This window comes from Macaca nemestrina, chromosome 12 (genome assembly GCF_043159975.1).
Source record: "Macaca nemestrina isolate mMacNem1 chromosome 12, mMacNem.hap1, whole genome shotgun sequence".
NCBI lineage: Eukaryota > Metazoa > Chordata > Mammalia > Primates > Cercopithecidae > Macaca > Macaca nemestrina.
The window spans coordinates 106,768,393-106,784,806 of record NC_092136.1 but is presented as its reverse complement, the minus strand read 5'-3'; the positions used below and the strand labels follow the sequence as shown (position 1 = coordinate 106,784,806).

At 38.2% G+C, this 16,414-nt stretch overlaps 1 protein-coding gene across 2 annotated transcripts in view; it reads left to right on the top strand.

Annotated features, from left to right (window-relative positions):
• The window catches only part of LOC105493756 (guanylate cyclase 1 soluble subunit alpha 2), a 347,998-nt gene that overhangs the window by 245,224 nt on the left and 86,360 nt on the right, over positions 1–16,414 (top strand). For both annotated transcript variants that reach the window (XM_024796548.2, XM_071075528.1), the window contains exon 6: positions 11,122–11,265. In XM_024796548.2, coding sequence (XP_024652316.2) covers positions 11,122–11,265 — 144 coding nt within the window. The remainder of the gene's footprint in view (positions 1–11,121; positions 11,266–16,414) is intronic.

Below are 16,414 nucleotides of genomic sequence, written 5' to 3'. Positions count from 1 at the left end.
AAACCACTAAAAGAAAACATCAGGGAAACTCTTCAGGACATTGGAGTGGGCAAAGATTTCTTGAGTAACATCCCACAAGCACAGGGAATGAAAGTGAAAACGGACAAATGGGATCACATCAAGTTAAAAATCTTCTGCACAGCAAAGGAAAAAATTAACAAAGTGAAGAGACAACCCACAGAATGGGAGAAAATATTTGCAAACTACCCATCTAACAAGAGATTAATAACCAGAATATAATATATTTGAGGAGCTCAAACAACTCAATAGGAAAAAAAAATCTAATAATCTGATTTTAAAATGGACAAAAGGTCCGAGTAGATATTTCTCACAAGAAGAGAAATGGCAAACAGGTATATGAAAAAGTGCTTAATATCTTTGATCAACAGAGAAATGCAAATCAAACGTACAATACGATAGCATCTCACCTCAGTTAAAGTGGCTTTTATCCCAAGAGACAGGCAATAATAAATACTGGAGAAAATCTGGAGCAAAGGGAACCCTTGTACATTGTTGATGGGAATGTAAATTAGTACAACCAATATGGAGAACAGTTTGTAGGTTCCTCAGAAAACTAAAAATAGAGCTACCCTACAACACAGCAATCCTACTCCTAGGTATATGTCCAAAAGAAGGGAAATAAATATATGGAAGAGATACCTGCACTCCCGTGTTTATTGTAGTACCATTCACAATAGCCAAGATTTGGAAGAAACCTAAGTGTCCATTAACAGACAAATGAATAAAGAAAATGTGATATATATACACAATGGGGTACTATTCAGCCATAAAAAGAATGAGATCCTGTCATCTGCAATAAGATGGATGGACCTGGAAGTCATTATTAATTGAAACAAGCCAGGCACAAAGACAAACTTCCTTCTTTCTCTCTGTTTCCTTCCGTTTCCTTCCTTCCTTCCTTCTCTCCCTCCCTCCCTTTTTCTTTCTCTCTCTCTCTCTCTCTCCTTCTCTCTCCCTTTCTATCTCCCTTTCTCTTTCTTCTTTCTTGCTGATTTTATGCAAAGGGCTGGCATTCTGATTGTTCTTTTTTCAGGTTTAATCTTTATTTTAATAAAGTTTTAAAGCAAAAAAAAAAAAAAGAACTTCCTACATTCTCACTTGTGGAAGCTAAAATAGAAAAAATTGAATTCATGGAGATAGACAGCAGAAGGGTGGTTACTAGACACTGGGAAGGGTAGTAGGGTCGACTTAGGGAAGTTGGGATGGTTAATGGGCACAAAAAAAGAGAAAGAACGAATAAGACCTAGTATTTGCTGGCACAACAGGATGTCTATAGTAAAAAATATTTTAATTGTACATTTAAAAATAACTGAGGATAATTATATATATTATATATGTAATATATACTGTATACCCACAATTAAAAATAAAAAATAAGAAAGAAACCACCACACAAAAAATACTAAAAAATGAATTCTTATTTTCACTTGATATGCTAAATTGGTTAACAGGATTTACTTTTGTGACATCAATTAACATATGTGTTTATTCAAAATATAGCAGACGTTCACCATTCTCTGGGGATATATTTAAAGTTCTTGTATCAGAAATCCTTGAAAAATAATAGACTCGATATTATTTTATAAAGAGTGAGTGGATGAACTCTAGGTAGAGCAATAACTTTGAATATTAATATGGTGGTGGGAGGTACAGAAAGTTTGCAAAGAAGATTGAGTTATCCATTTTGATTGGGACATGGAGTAAATTACAGTGGCTGAGGTGGATGAACCTGGGAAACTGGAGCCCTGTTGTTGAAGATCTCACAGGACTATCAGAAATTTAGAATTGCCCACATCTAACAATGATTTAGAATGAAATTTTGACTGGGTATTTTAATGTGTTTCTCTTTCCTAACATGCTTCAGTATTCAGTATCCTTTATGATAAACAACCTGGGAGGTAGAAACAGTATTTTCCACACGATGGAGATTCCTGTGCAGGAACCAGAAGGCACATTGAAAGACCTACTGAGAGTTTTATCAGGCGGAGAGCTTTCTGTGATAGGCAGTCATTTGGAACCCATTTTCCTTCATTTGGGAGTAGTTCCCAGGCCAAATCACTGTTCTATTTATATCCATGACCTCCTTTTCAACACTGTACCAGCTGAGCACTGTAGAGACATCCTTAAAAGCAGCCGTATTTGGGTCAAAAATCTCAACTAAAATGAGTGTAAGGAGACAGTTTTTTTTTTTGTAAAGAAAGAATGAAGAGGGTCTTTTTTAAAGTAGCCTTGTCAGTAAAACCTTAAACTTGTTTCCATTTGAATTGCTAAATAATTATGTACAATGAGCTTGGGTGTGTTTAATTGAGCCCAACAAACTTTCTTTGGATCACTGAATGCCTACTGTGCTAGATTCTCAGCATGTGTGGTGTGTATGCGTGTGCATGTGCACATTTGGACTGGTCGTTGTAGTCTGCACTTTCAACAAACAAGGAAATATCTGGAAAAGTTTGTACCCCTATGGATAGAGTGGAATACAGAGAAGGAGTACATGGGAATAGCTGGGATCAGGTTAGAAGTGCTTTTCTCCTTTCTGAAAGCCACTGCTCTTTAAAAAAAAAAAAAAAAAAAAGGTGAATATCCAGGTGAATATTATACTATTTTTAACTCACTTCATGTACAGAAGTCTTCACTTTGGGAATCATATAAAACAACTGAAGCTTATGACTGCAGATAGCTGGCCCTTATATCCATATTTTGATCCAGTAAATCCAAGTGGAGCATGGGAATCTAATTTTTAACAAATACCTTCTAGGTGATTCTTATGCAGGTTGTCCTGAATTTTGCAACTAAAAACTTGCTTAAGGGCCAGTTCTGCCCCTAAAATGTAGAAATTGGATGCAATTTAAAGCATTTAATAGAACTCTTATGGGCATCCTGATACTATACTCAGGTCCAGGGATATAAAGTTAAGTAAATATATAGTAGGCAGAGAGGAGTATAAACACACACACACAGATTAACATGATACATACTGCGAGAGTGATAGAAATTTGTCCATCATCAGGTATGGTTGTAAGAAAGTTACAGATCCCTCCTTGCCAAACAAAAAGGAAGAAAATTACGGATCCAGAAATCAGGAAAGAAAACTTGAAAATACTGAGGGCAGAGTCCTGAGATAGACTTTGCCTAGTTTGCAGTTTTGTTTGGGATGTGCCCTAAAAAAGTCATGTACTCAGTGAAGTGGAAATGGTTTTTCTTCTCTTTTTGCATCTTCTCCTTTAAAAGTAATATGTGCATCCAGGAGCCTTTCAGGGGCCTTTAGAAAGAGTAAATAAGCCTAGTTTCAATCCATCCTCTCTGTTAGGGTCTCTGAGAATCAGGCTTTGAATTTAAAGGTGTACTGGAGAAAAAAGCTATCCACATCTAAAAATGATGGTGGGCTTTAGGAGCAGATGACCTCTTATTTCCCTGAGCCTATGCAAGGAGTGGGTACCTGTGTACACAGATTTTTCTCTCTGAAGTGCCACTGTAGGTTAATGACAGTACCCGCTGAGGACTTTCAGTTCTTCATATGACAGATAGTAATGTCCATAGAAAGTTTGAGGTATTATGAGGTTAATGACTCTTTATTACACCTCAGTTCTGTAGATATTACCCACGACTTCACATGGAGAACAAGTACGGAGCTCCAGCCTCTACAACATTAATTTCATTAATATGCAAAAATTATTGCTAGAATATTAACCTTTAGCATCATAAAATAAGATCCTATAATACAGATCTTCATATTGAATGACTACAAGATTACTTACAGAAACTCAAAAGACCATCTTAATAACTTTCCTTTTTGGTAATCACATTTATAGGGAAGGATAAAATTAAAATGTGGAGGTAGATTCACAATATAATGTCTGATTAAAATGCGTATGCTTATGCCCAGCTGCCAAAGAGGTAGAGGCTGTTTCTTCGTTCCCTCTGGGAGGTGGAGCCTCTTCTTCCTCAGTTTTGTTTATCTCTTTTGTTTAGAGGAGGGCACTCCATCCTCTAGAGCTAGAAGCCAGAGGTATGGCAATTTTCAGGTCACCCCACCCTGCCAGTCATTGCCTGTGATGACTTAGTTTTCTACTGGCACCACTGGTCTTGGTGAGCATCCTGCTTTCAGGAAGGAGTGCCCTCTCAACCCCCATAAATATTGGGAGAATAACCTACAGGGTTGTGACTGGGACTGGGACTCAGGCAATAGCTGGTAGGGTGAGTTTGCTAAAAAAGTGGTAAGTGAGGAGTGTGCCATTTTCTCAATAGCAGCAGGAGAGGTGAGGAAAGCAGAGGAGGTGGTGGGTAAAAAGAAGGTGGAGAGGGGCTGGTGAAGGAAGAAATGTAGGTTGAAGAAGAGTTGATGAAGTGATATCCATGTAGAGAAGAGAGGAAATGATGAAGGAAAATAAAGTGACAGAGATAAAGGAGGCGGCAAAGCCCTGGCCTCTGAATGCCAAGGACTTTCTGAAGGCTGCAGCTGGAGACAGTACATGCACAGGCTAACAGGGCTCCAGGAGCCCAAGTTTGGGTGGATACGGTGACACTGAGATGAGACCACAGATTCATCAAAGAAAATACACTCACCTTCTGAGATGCCGCCTTTTGAAACCACCCCCACCCAAAGGTCATGCATAGGGGCTAAGATGCAGATTTGCTGAGGGCCATCTCAATTAAGAGGTAAAAAGAGTTCAGACATCTAAGGACATGCTACACATTCAAATTCTTTTTTGAACAAACCTCTACTTCAGAAGCAAGGTAATCATTAAACAATATGGGGTCAGATCCTCTGGACAAGTGGCATTTCCTTTCACTCCAGTCACATGGCAAGGATCCCATGCCCCAGTCCTGTAGGAGCAGGATATCAACTGTAGGTTCTTCACCTGGTCCTCAGACTACAGCCTTCCAGGACCTAAGATTGCTGTTATTTTTAAAGGGATCTCTAGCCCAACTCCTGAAATACCAACTGTTATGTGGAGGAAAAGCCAGGTTACCTTCAGCAGGGCAGCCCATGGAGATACTCAGGCTGTTCTGGTATCAGTGTAGCTAACTCCTACTTTTGGAAGTTGCCCCTGCTCCAGATCATCTGCCATCTATTGTTGGACCTGTGCTTGGCCAACAGTGATATCTGTGTGCTGACCTCCTTGCATCTTGGATCTGGACTTTTAGTGCTCCCAACTTCAAGAATGTGGCTTCTATGAACATGCCTATCACTTTGTCTAAGCCAGGAAAATGATGAAAACTGCATTCTTTCATCTACATGGCTTGAACCCTTATCTGTGTCAGGGCCTTCCTGTCTCTTTTTGATGTGGATCTTTATGAGTTATCTTCAAAGACGGTCAGTGTATCTTAAAGAACTGCAACCTCAGGAACAATGAAAGACTGGGTTCAAGGCTGGTGGCAAGCTGCTTATCTTCGAGTATGTCCAGTGAGTATTCCATGGACCTGATACCTTTGCTTGACCACAATCATACAGATTTTCATCTTTGGTTAGGAGTTCATTCCAGCCACCCTATTGAGTATCTGGCAAAACAGGGACATAAACAGTGGCAAGTTGCTGTCTATGTCTGAAGTGAAGGACAAAAAGTAGAGAGCCTCTTAATCTACCCCAAGACCATAGTTTTTCCTACTCTTCTGTTACTAGTAAGTATCCATGAAGGCCTGGGCCATAGTTTTTGTTTGTGTGTGTGTGTGTTTCCTGGCCAGCCTTTTGGATATTCTTATGCAGACCGCCATTGACCTCATTGTTCAGTTTCTAGTCACCAAGGACCTCCACAACTGCTTGTGGACTCAGGCTCTTGGCCAACCATTGGAGAAGCCATCTACTATGCCCCATCCTCCCTGTCACCCAGGACCCAGACCAAATGTCAGCTGATTGGGCTAGCAGGTATGGCCCAGTAAGGGAAATATGGCGTCCTTTCTAAGAACCAAGCATTCTTGGTGACAGCCAATAAGACCATGAAGAATATGGGACATTTACCAGTCCCCTTTCACCCACCTGAGCATGATGAGATGTCCAGGTGCTCTGTGAGATACTAGGAGGGAAAAGAAGGCGTTTCTCATCTTTAAAGTTTATCTATATCTGTCTGCCTACATCTCATTCCAATATCTCTTCTCTCCCTGTCTCTTTTTAAGGAACTAGAGTCCCCTGGAACACAAAATGGCTGGAAAGCAGACTTTCTAATTTGCTGCTTCTCTTGATTGTATCCAGGGAAGATTGTTCAGTAAAGTAGATTACCAGAGCTCTCTGACCCTCTGCTCTTATGCCCCATAGAAAATTCAAAGAGGGACAGATCTAAGACTGTGCGATTGAAGGACTGAGGTGGTCACGAGTCCCATGGAACAGGGATGGTTAATTGCCTAATTGTGTGCATTGTTCTTTTGGCTAATCTTATCCTCAATACCGACCCCCTCACCCCCACTCCTTTCTTCCATCTGTGCCCAAATATCCAAGAAATTCCCAGATATTTCTTGAGTATTAACCTAGAGGGCAAGGAGAAAACTGTTATGGGAATGAAATTCTATTAGTAACTAAAAGAAATTCTTTTAAATGATCTAAAACTAAAATAAACAAACTAGGTAAATGGGATGGACGCAGGGGCTCATGCCTGTAATCCCAGCACTTTGAGAGGCTAAGGTGGGCAAATATCTTGAGTCCAGGAGTTCGAGACTAGCCTGGGCAACATGGCGAAACCCTGTCTCTAAAAAAATTAAAAAAAAAAAAAATAGCCAGGCATGGTGACATGTGCCTGTAGTCCCAGCTACATGGGAGGCTGAGGTGGGAGGATTGCTTGAGCCTGGGATGGAGAGGTTGCAGAGAGCCCAGATCATGCCACTGTACTCCAGTCTGGGTGGCAGAGTGAGACCCTGTCTTAAAAATCAAACAAAAAACAAGGTGAATGCATAACTCTAATATATTTATTTATACCACCTTTATTTCTGGAATAATGTAAGGACTTTGATTCTAAAGTTTTGAGAAAATATAAACTGAGATAGGCAAATTCTTTAAAGTTTTATAAAAGCAGCTATAGTAATATGTAAGGGAGCAGTTGTATATATTTTTAGTACTTAAGCCTCCTCTTCTATGTTTAGAAAATAATGTAAGTTTTTCAGACATTTGCATAAGCATTATCTTTTCCCCATCTCCATGCTCAGTTTAGCCATCTTTATTCTTATCCAGTGCCATTCACGAACAGGTGGGAGATGGTGAAAATAAATGAAATGCACTATTTTAAACTGTGTCTGTTGTATTTAAAACTGTATAAAAACACTGAGGCAATTATAAAGGAATTCAGAACAAAGTCAACTTTTTGGACAGGTTTTTTGTTTTTTGTTTTTGTAGTCTATTTACAATGCCCCCTTGTTTCATTTTGGTTTAGCTCAAGGAAATAAACTCAGGAGCAATGGAATTGATACATGTCACTTTCACTTTTCCTGCTCCTCATGAAGCAAAACCCACTAATTACTTCGAAGGAATCTGCTAACACTTCCACATATATTTAATTTTGCTAAACTCGTATAGAGCTGCCTTAGAGAAAGGAAGAAGAGAGAAAAAAATGGAGCATTCCTGGAAAGCTGCATTAAGACAGTTGTGTTTCTGCCAGTATTCTTCAGGGGCTGAATATATCTAGAAAGAAAAAAAAAAATCACAAAGATATATTAGACTTTACTTAATGTATATGCCAATTACTTAACCTTTCCAGACATTTTGATATTAGAGAATGTGTGATTATTTATTCATTCATGTCTTCATTAATGCTGTCTACTAAATATTTCTGACTCTTCTCTTCTCTGCACAAGGTAGTTTACCATTTCCCATTCTCTATATGTTAAGCATAACCATGTAACTTGCTCTGGTCAATAAATCATGAAAAGAAGATATATATGTCACATCTGGGAGGAAGCTTTAAGAGTTCCTGTACAATTAGTCAGAACCTTTTTTCCTCTGCAGCCTTGATCTCCTGGGCTCTAGCGATCCCAAGTAGCTGGGACTATAGGTAAGGGCCACTTTACCTGGATAATTTTATTTTTTATTTTTTTGTAGAGGAGATTGAGGTCTCACTATGTTGCCCAGGCTGGTCTTGAACTCCGGGACTCAAGCAGCCCTCCTGCCTTGGTCTCCCAAAATGTTGGGATTCCAGGTGTCAGCCACCACGCCTAGTCTTAAAGCTTTATACAATCATGTATGAATTGTAATATGAATTTGCTATATTTACATTGTGCCCATATTTATTTTGTACTTCATTCATTTATATGTTATATCAGTTGGTAACATATTGGTCCAACTTTTTAAGGAGAAAATGCAACATATAACTAATCTCTGTGTATTCTTGTGCAAATTCTAGAATACACATTTAATGGAATTCAGTGCATCTTTTTCTGAAAAGATAATTGAGATGTTGATGAGGATGACGACGATGATGATAGACATTTCAGGAAGTGATTGTGCTCTAGGAACTTGCATGTTCAGAGCGACTGCAAAGCATTTTGATTTCTGCAGGCAATTTACTGACTATATGTTCCGGTATCTGAAAACCAGAAATAAATATGAAAGGGTGGGATAATATGAGGATTAGCAAAGAACATTGTCTTATTAGGGGAAAAATAGTAAATAGCCACATTTTAGATGTTTATTCTTTGATGGGTGTCTTCCTTAGTGAGAATTATTTCCAGGAAGTATATTTTAGTCTTTGGAATAAAACTTTTGCCAACTCATACTGCATTGTCTTTCTATTCTTACAGTATAATTTTATTTTCATTTTTCTGGCATCAGAAAACAGGTCTTAAAGTGAAATTTTTGAATATAATGATAGTTCTGGGGGTATTTGAATCAGTTTTGATGCATATTTCCTGATGATCAAGTGATAAGTTTTGCAGTGTTGGTCCCATGAGCTTCTTAAGTATTCTCATAATATTCCCTAAATTAGTGCTCATATAATTTCATGCAGTATATCTTTTTAATATTGTAGTGTTGGAATGCTTTTACATGGAAATTTAATTTTTGATATTAAAAATAATAGAATATTTTATAATTCTTGGTATATTTATGCTGGAAGCATCTCCATCACTGATGCATTTTCCTATACAGATCTACATAGCACACAGATCTAGGTGGCGCTCATAAAATGAATGATGAAAATAAGCCAAGAGTGAAAATTACTTACTGTAATTATGGTTAGCATGGTTGATTGACTTATTTATTCATTTAGCAAATATTCAATAAATATTATTTAATAAATAGCTATATCATAGACATTATGCTAAGTTCTGTGAATACAGAGATGAAAAAAACATAGTCCCATTTCTTAAAAGCTCACATCGTAGCCAGGGATACGTATTGACTTTATATAGATACATATTGATTATAGCTTGTGCTGAATGTTAAAGCAGAGATATGTGGAAGTGCTGTCAAAACAGAATAAAGAAAGGATTAGTTCTTTGAGAAATAATTTGATAAAAACTAAAGGAAGGAACATGGAGCACATCACAGAAAAAGTGACACTGGAATTGTGCATTTAGTACAATTTTTCATCACTTCAGCCTAATTAATAATATTAAAACTATTGAGGATTTTATTAGGTTGGTGCAAAAGTAATTGCAGTTTTTGCCATTAAACCACCATCTCTATTGTGGATAATTAGAGAGCTTTTATCTAAAGTACTAGAACTTTTTTTCCATGTTCTATGCTGTGGAAATGGGGTAAATATTTAAAATATTTATCAACAGCAATGGCCATTCAGAATGGATGCTGACGACAGAATTAGAAGAGAGTAGACCCATACAGTAGCTGTTGACTCTCAATTATGTGGTTATGGATGGGCCTCTGCACGTCAATTTTTCATCTTTCAAATATCACTAATGCTTATTTCTTTTTTTAAAATTATACTTTAAGTTCTGGGATACATGTGCAGAACATGCAGGTTTGTTACATAGGTATACACGTGCCATGGTGGTTTGCTGCACCCATCAACCATCATCTACATTAGGTATTTCTCCTAATGCTACCCCTCCCCTAGTCCCCCACCCCCTGACAGGCCCCGGCATGTGATGTTCCTCTCCCTGTGTCGATGTGTTCTCATTGTTCAACTCCTGCTTATGAGTGAGAACATGCAGTGTTTGGTTTTCTGTTCCTGTGTTAGTTGGCTGAAAACAATGGTTTCCAGCTTCATCCATGTCCCTGCAAAGGACATGAACTCATCTTTTTAATGGCTGAATAGTATTCCATGGTGTATATATGCCACTTTTTTTTTTTTTTTTTTTTTGAGACCAAGTCTTACTCTGTCACCAGGCTAGAGTACAGTGGCGTGATCTTGGCTCACTGCAACCTCCGCCTCGCGGGTTCAAGCAGTTCTCCTGCCTCAGCCTCCCTAGTAGCTGGGCAGGCATGCACCATTATGCCCAGTTAATTTTTGTATATTTAGTAGAGATGGGGTTTTACCATGTTGGCCAGGATGGTCTCGATCTCCTGACCTCGTGACCCGCTGCCTCGGCCTCCCAAAGTACTCACAGGCATGAGCCACCACACCTGGCCTAATACTTGTTTCTTTGATGTAGGATATTTGTGAAGATAAAATGGGACCATATACATAAAGTGGTTGACACAATTAACGGTATGCAGTATGAATATTTAAGAAACATTAGGCATTACAATTTTTAAGAGTAAGAAAGAACAGACCTGATGAGAAATTACAGATATATCTAAAAGTGTGGAACAATTTTCTTCAGGTGGAAAAATTGGGGAAAAAAAATACTTTCCAAAGGAATACTTGAAAGTTGGAAGGAGATGAAGAGATGGCTCTGGAAAAGGCGATCATTTGGAAATTATCTAGGCAAAATACTGACAGTTCTATTTTCGTGGGGGATAATTATTTTATATTATAGTTGTTCCTAATTTCAATGATCATCTCTAGCGATAGTGTTAATGAACAACCCTGGAGTGAGATGTCAGTATTTGACTGTGGCTGTTTGCAAACTCTGCTGTGATTATACACAGTTGTCTAATTGCTTAATTTATTGATGTTTTGCCGACATGTTTTTCAGCAACATTTGTGATTGCAGATAACTAATCATTTCTCTTCGGGCTCATTATCATACGTTTGCATTTGATTTGTCTGATTGCTGCAGGTGGAAACAATAGGTGATGCCTACTGTGTTGCAGCAGGGCTCCACAGAAAAAGCCTCTGCCATGCTAAACCCATTGCTCTGATGGCCTTGAAGATGATGGAACTTTCAGAAGAGGTGCTGACACCTGATGGAAGACCAATTCAGGTAACCCTCCTAACAATCTGGTTTGAGTAGTAAGTGCACCATTAACTGGAGGAGGCAAGTAACTCCCTTCTGAGTTCTACTTTTTGTAATTTATAGATCTAGACAAGTTGGGTGCTTAAGGAGGACAAGGAGTGACTAGAGATAACTCATAAATCCAGGAAAAGAACAAATGGAATAGGTCCAAGATAGGAAAAGGTTTGTGGAAGGCAAATTACTGTAGAGGAAAGAAAGAGCTAAAAGACCCAAGGGAAGAACTTACTGTCAGTGACCAGGTCATCAAATCCAAGCAAGAATGATGGTGAGATTCAGAGTTTTAGAGGTAACCCAAGAAGTAAAATACAAAAAAAGCAAGAAAATGGAGGACCTGCACAACTTCCTGTAGGTAATATACAGCTGAAACTTCAGAGCTCAGAGTTACTTCTGGAGTTTTTCTTGTGGCAGAGTTTGAAGATTGCAGCCTAGTAACTGTAAAAACTTTAAAAACAGTGGAAAGTCCAGATCCTGCTGTGTTGTACTCTTGGTTCTGATGGTCTTCTGCAATCTGAGGTCTACCTCTGGGAATGAATTAGGTCATCTACCGTATTTCTGCTAGAGCCTAATGATGGATCCCAGAAGTGTCATTACTTCGAAATCAGAAATCTTATATTTGGAGAAGTAAACTTGTATTCAAGTCCACCCTTTCATAACAGCTCACCAGCTAAGAGTTAAGAAAACACGGGGCGGGGGATGGAAATGGCTAAAAATGTGAGTACCATCCTAGTTCTGGCATTATAGCAGATTGGGGACCCTGAACAATCCATCTGATTAAAATTATGAAAATATTGGGTTAAATATATTTAAAAATGTTTTTAAAAAAACTATTAGGCACTTCTCTGAGCTCATAGGAAAGGGAAAAACATGACAATTACACTATGTGTGTATACTGAAAAAAAAAATGTAATTGGCGAATTTAACTTGAGAGCCCTGTTGTTAGCAATGATAGAAGGAATCTAGGAAATATTATTCCCCCCAGAAGATGCCAACTTCAATCCTATCCTCAAATAATTTTCACAGATTCTGTGTGTTATAAAAAATAAGGTTCTAGTTTGTGGTTGTATTTTTATCTTTTAGTTGTTCTTGATAAGCTGGAAGGTTTAATTTTAATGTTTTAAATGAAACATATTTTATTTTATAATTTGTAAATTTTTGACCTGACTAGTTCACAAAAATCCTTCCCAACTTAATTTCCTAATGATAAATTTGCAGTTTTATAGTATGGGTTTTTACATTTAACCCACCTGGAAGATGAAGGTTATTAAAATGTGTAATAACCTAATACCAAAAACAAAAGAAAAAAGCCACACACACATACACACACATGAAAACAAAGTACTATGGGGAAGATCCAGGGGGAAATTATAGATGTAAAAACACAGATCTGGGATGTTTTCAGATATCACACTTATCAGACAGAATTAAAATGACAACTTTTAACGTAAATATAAGAAATAAAAAGATAAGCTGAAAACTGTGAGAAAGGGACAAGACTTGGGAAGGAACCAGAGAACTTCTAAGCAATCAACATAATGCTTAAGAAAAGAAGAGAGAACAAAGTGGGTAAGTTTAAAAGCAGATTAGACATAGATGAAGCAAGAATTTGTTCACTAAAAGAACTGAAGAAATTATCAATAACTAAGTTGAGATATTTAAAAATGGGAAATATGAATAAGAGAATGTAAAATATAAAATATGTGGGAGACAGGGAGGAGAGAGTGGGAAGATGTAATATGTATTCAATTGAGGTTCCAAATGGAGGTAACAGACTAAATACAAAAAGAGAATTATTTTCAGGAACTATTAAAAGATGTCCATCAGTACCCAGACACAGTAATTCCAAAGAATTCTGCAACAGTTAAGTCATGGGAATCCAAAACTAAACCCATCTTAATGAGACTGCAGGGCATCAGAGAAAAAGAGTAATTGATAAATTATAAAAGTGACAGGCTGGGTGCGGTGGCTCACGCCTGTAATCCCAGCACTTAGGGAGGCTGATGGGGGTGGATCACAAGGTCAGGGGTTCAAGACCAGCCTGGCCAATATGGTGAAACCCTGTCTGTACTAAAAATACACAAAATTAGCCGGGTGTGATGGTGGGCGTCTGTAATCCCAGCTACTCTGGAGGCTGAGGCAGAGAATTGCTTGAACCCAGGAGGCAGAGGTTGCGGTGAACTGAGATGCGCCACTGTACTCCAGCCTGGGTAACAGAGCGAGACTCCATCTCAAAAAAAAAAAAAAAAAAAAAAAAAAAAATTATAAAAGTGACATTGATCAGTGTGAAAAGGACAAGGTATTCAATAAATGCTTGGGGGACTATTGGCTATTCATGAAGAAAACTAATTGAAATTGCTTTTGTACTTTATGCATCTTTATACAAATCAATTCTTGGTGTGGGGAGGTAAATGTAAAAATTCATATTATAAAACTATAAATTTATCATTAGAAAATTTTGACAAGTAGGGAAGGATTTTTTTGTGAACTCATCAGGTCAAAAAATTTGCAAATCATAAAATAAAAGTTTGGAACATTAAAATTAAAACCTTCCTGTTGTTAAGAAGAACTAAAAAATAAAAATACAACCACAAACTAGGAGAGTATTTTTTGCGACACATGTAATCAATAAGTATCTAGTTAACTTTGTCAGTAATGAAATTAATATAAATTTATAACACTATCATATAGTATTTCTCCCTACTAGTTTGACACAACTTTGAAAGTCTGACAGTGCCACTGTTTGTGAGGATCTGGAGCAGCAGGAAATCTCACCCATAACTAATGCAAGTGTAAATGGTGCAATTTACTTGGCATTACCTGATAAAGTTTAACTTCTGCATATCCTACAACCCAGCATTTCCTCTCCTAGATGTTTACACATGTACAAGGGAAGTACTTGTGCACGTGTAGCAAAAGTCACATGCAAAAATAGTTTTTTTAATAGTCTCAAATTCTAGCTAATTCAAATATACATCACAGGATAAACTGGGATATATTTATACCTTGGTATACCATATAGTTGGGAATATGAATGACCTCAGCTACTGACATCAACATGGATCAATGTCAAAAACATAATCTCGAGCAGAAGAATTAAGTCATTAAAAAATGCTGTGGTATTATTCCACTTAACTAAAGTTTAAAACTGGAAAAACGGAAAAAATTCTATTTAAAAATACCTGCACTGATGGCAAAAAGTGTAAAAAAAAAAGGGAATGATTAACACAAAATTCAAGCTGGTGCTTATGTCTGAGGGAAAGATGATGGGAAGTAAGAGGGTACAATAGGGAAAATAAACATAGGATAAAATGTTTTATTGTATTATTCTTCTTTAATATGCATATATATGTTTATATTCAACCATTTAAAAGTGGAAAGAGAGTTTTCTAACCACTCCTAAAATGGGAAAATATGGAGCATGAAAAATAAAAATCTAGGTTAAGTTCCCTCAGGGCATAATTATTGAGTTATTCAAACATATGAATGGTACTTCTACCACTGCCAGGAAAACAAACAAAAGGAATCCTGTCTCAGATTTGCTGCACACTGCAAATATAGACATTCCAGATTGAACTAATCAGTTCTTAAATTTTCAAGCCTACCAGCTGGGCAGGCTCCTCATTTGGGATTGTTTTTGATGTTGCATTTTCTTTTATGGAGAATATGTTTGTATTGAATTTAGCAATGTCATTACACAGTTAAATTACCCGAGAACAAAACCAGGGAACTGTGTTTTACAGTGTGTTCATCAATATTTTCATTTGTGGGATTTAATATTAGCTCTTTCAGATAGTCTTATTAAATCAGAAGAGGAAGTATCCATAAAGATTTAATAAGAATGCAGAAAGAGAATCCAAAATAATAAACCACCTTAATAATTTTAGCTTCATTACTAATTTATAGTATTTGCATGATTTGAGATTATTTTTCAGAATATTAATTTGATTTTAAATTGCCTTCTAGCTTGGTGCTATGGGAACATTTCCAAGCTTATTGAGATAATCTTTTATTATAAAACTGCTGGCATGTTGTAGTAGAGTTGATATGTGACAGCTTAATGTTTACCTCAAATTATGTAAGTTTTTAGGTGATTTAAATTACAAGTTATTAAAATTGCAATAATTGACCAAAATGCAAACCAAGTTTTGAAAAGTAAATTGATAATTTGTATATGGTTTTATGAACCTTTGAGGCATCCTGTAATGATGGGAAATAGGAGCCAAAATTGTCATATACAGTTGCTTGAAAATGATTGAGTACTTTTTGGCGGAGCAAGATGGCCGAATAGGAACAGCTCCAGTCTCCAACTCCCAGCGCGAGCGACACAGAAGACCGGTGATTTCTGCATTTTCAACTGAGGTACTGGGTTCATCTCACTGGGGAGTGCCGGACGATCGGTGCTGGTCAGCTGCTGCAGCCCGACCAGTGAGAGCTGAAGCAGGGCGAGGCATTGCCTCACCTGGGAAGTGCAAGGGGGAAGGGAATCCCTTTTCCTAGCCAGGGGAACTGAGACACACAACACCTGGAAAATCAGGTAACTCCCACCCCAATACTGCGCTTTAAGCAAACAGGCACACCAGGAGATCATATCCCACACCTGGCCGGGAGGGTCCCACACCCACGGAGCCTCCCTCATTGCTAGCACAGCAGTCTGTGATCTACAGGCAAGGCAGCAGCGAGGCTGGGGGAGGGGCGCCCGCCATTGCTGAGGCTTAAGTAGGTAAACAAAGCTGCTGGGAAGCTCGAACTGGGTGGAGCTCACAGCAGCTCAAGGAAACCTGCCTGTCTCTGTAGACTCCACCTCTGGGGACAGGGCAATAACAAACACAGCCGAAACCTCTGCAGACGCAAACGACTCTGTCTGACAGCTTTGAAGAGAGCAGTGGATCTCCCAACACGGAGGTTGAGATCTGAGAAGGGACAGACTCCCTGCTCAAGTGGGTCCCTGACCCCTGAGTAGCCTAACTGGGAGACATCCCCCACTAGGGGCAGTCTGACACCCCACACCTCACAGGGTGGAGTACACCCCTGAGAGGAAGCTTTCAAAGCAAGAATCAGACAGGTACACTCGCTGTTCAGAAATATTCTATCTTCTGCAGCCTCTGCTGCTGATACCCAG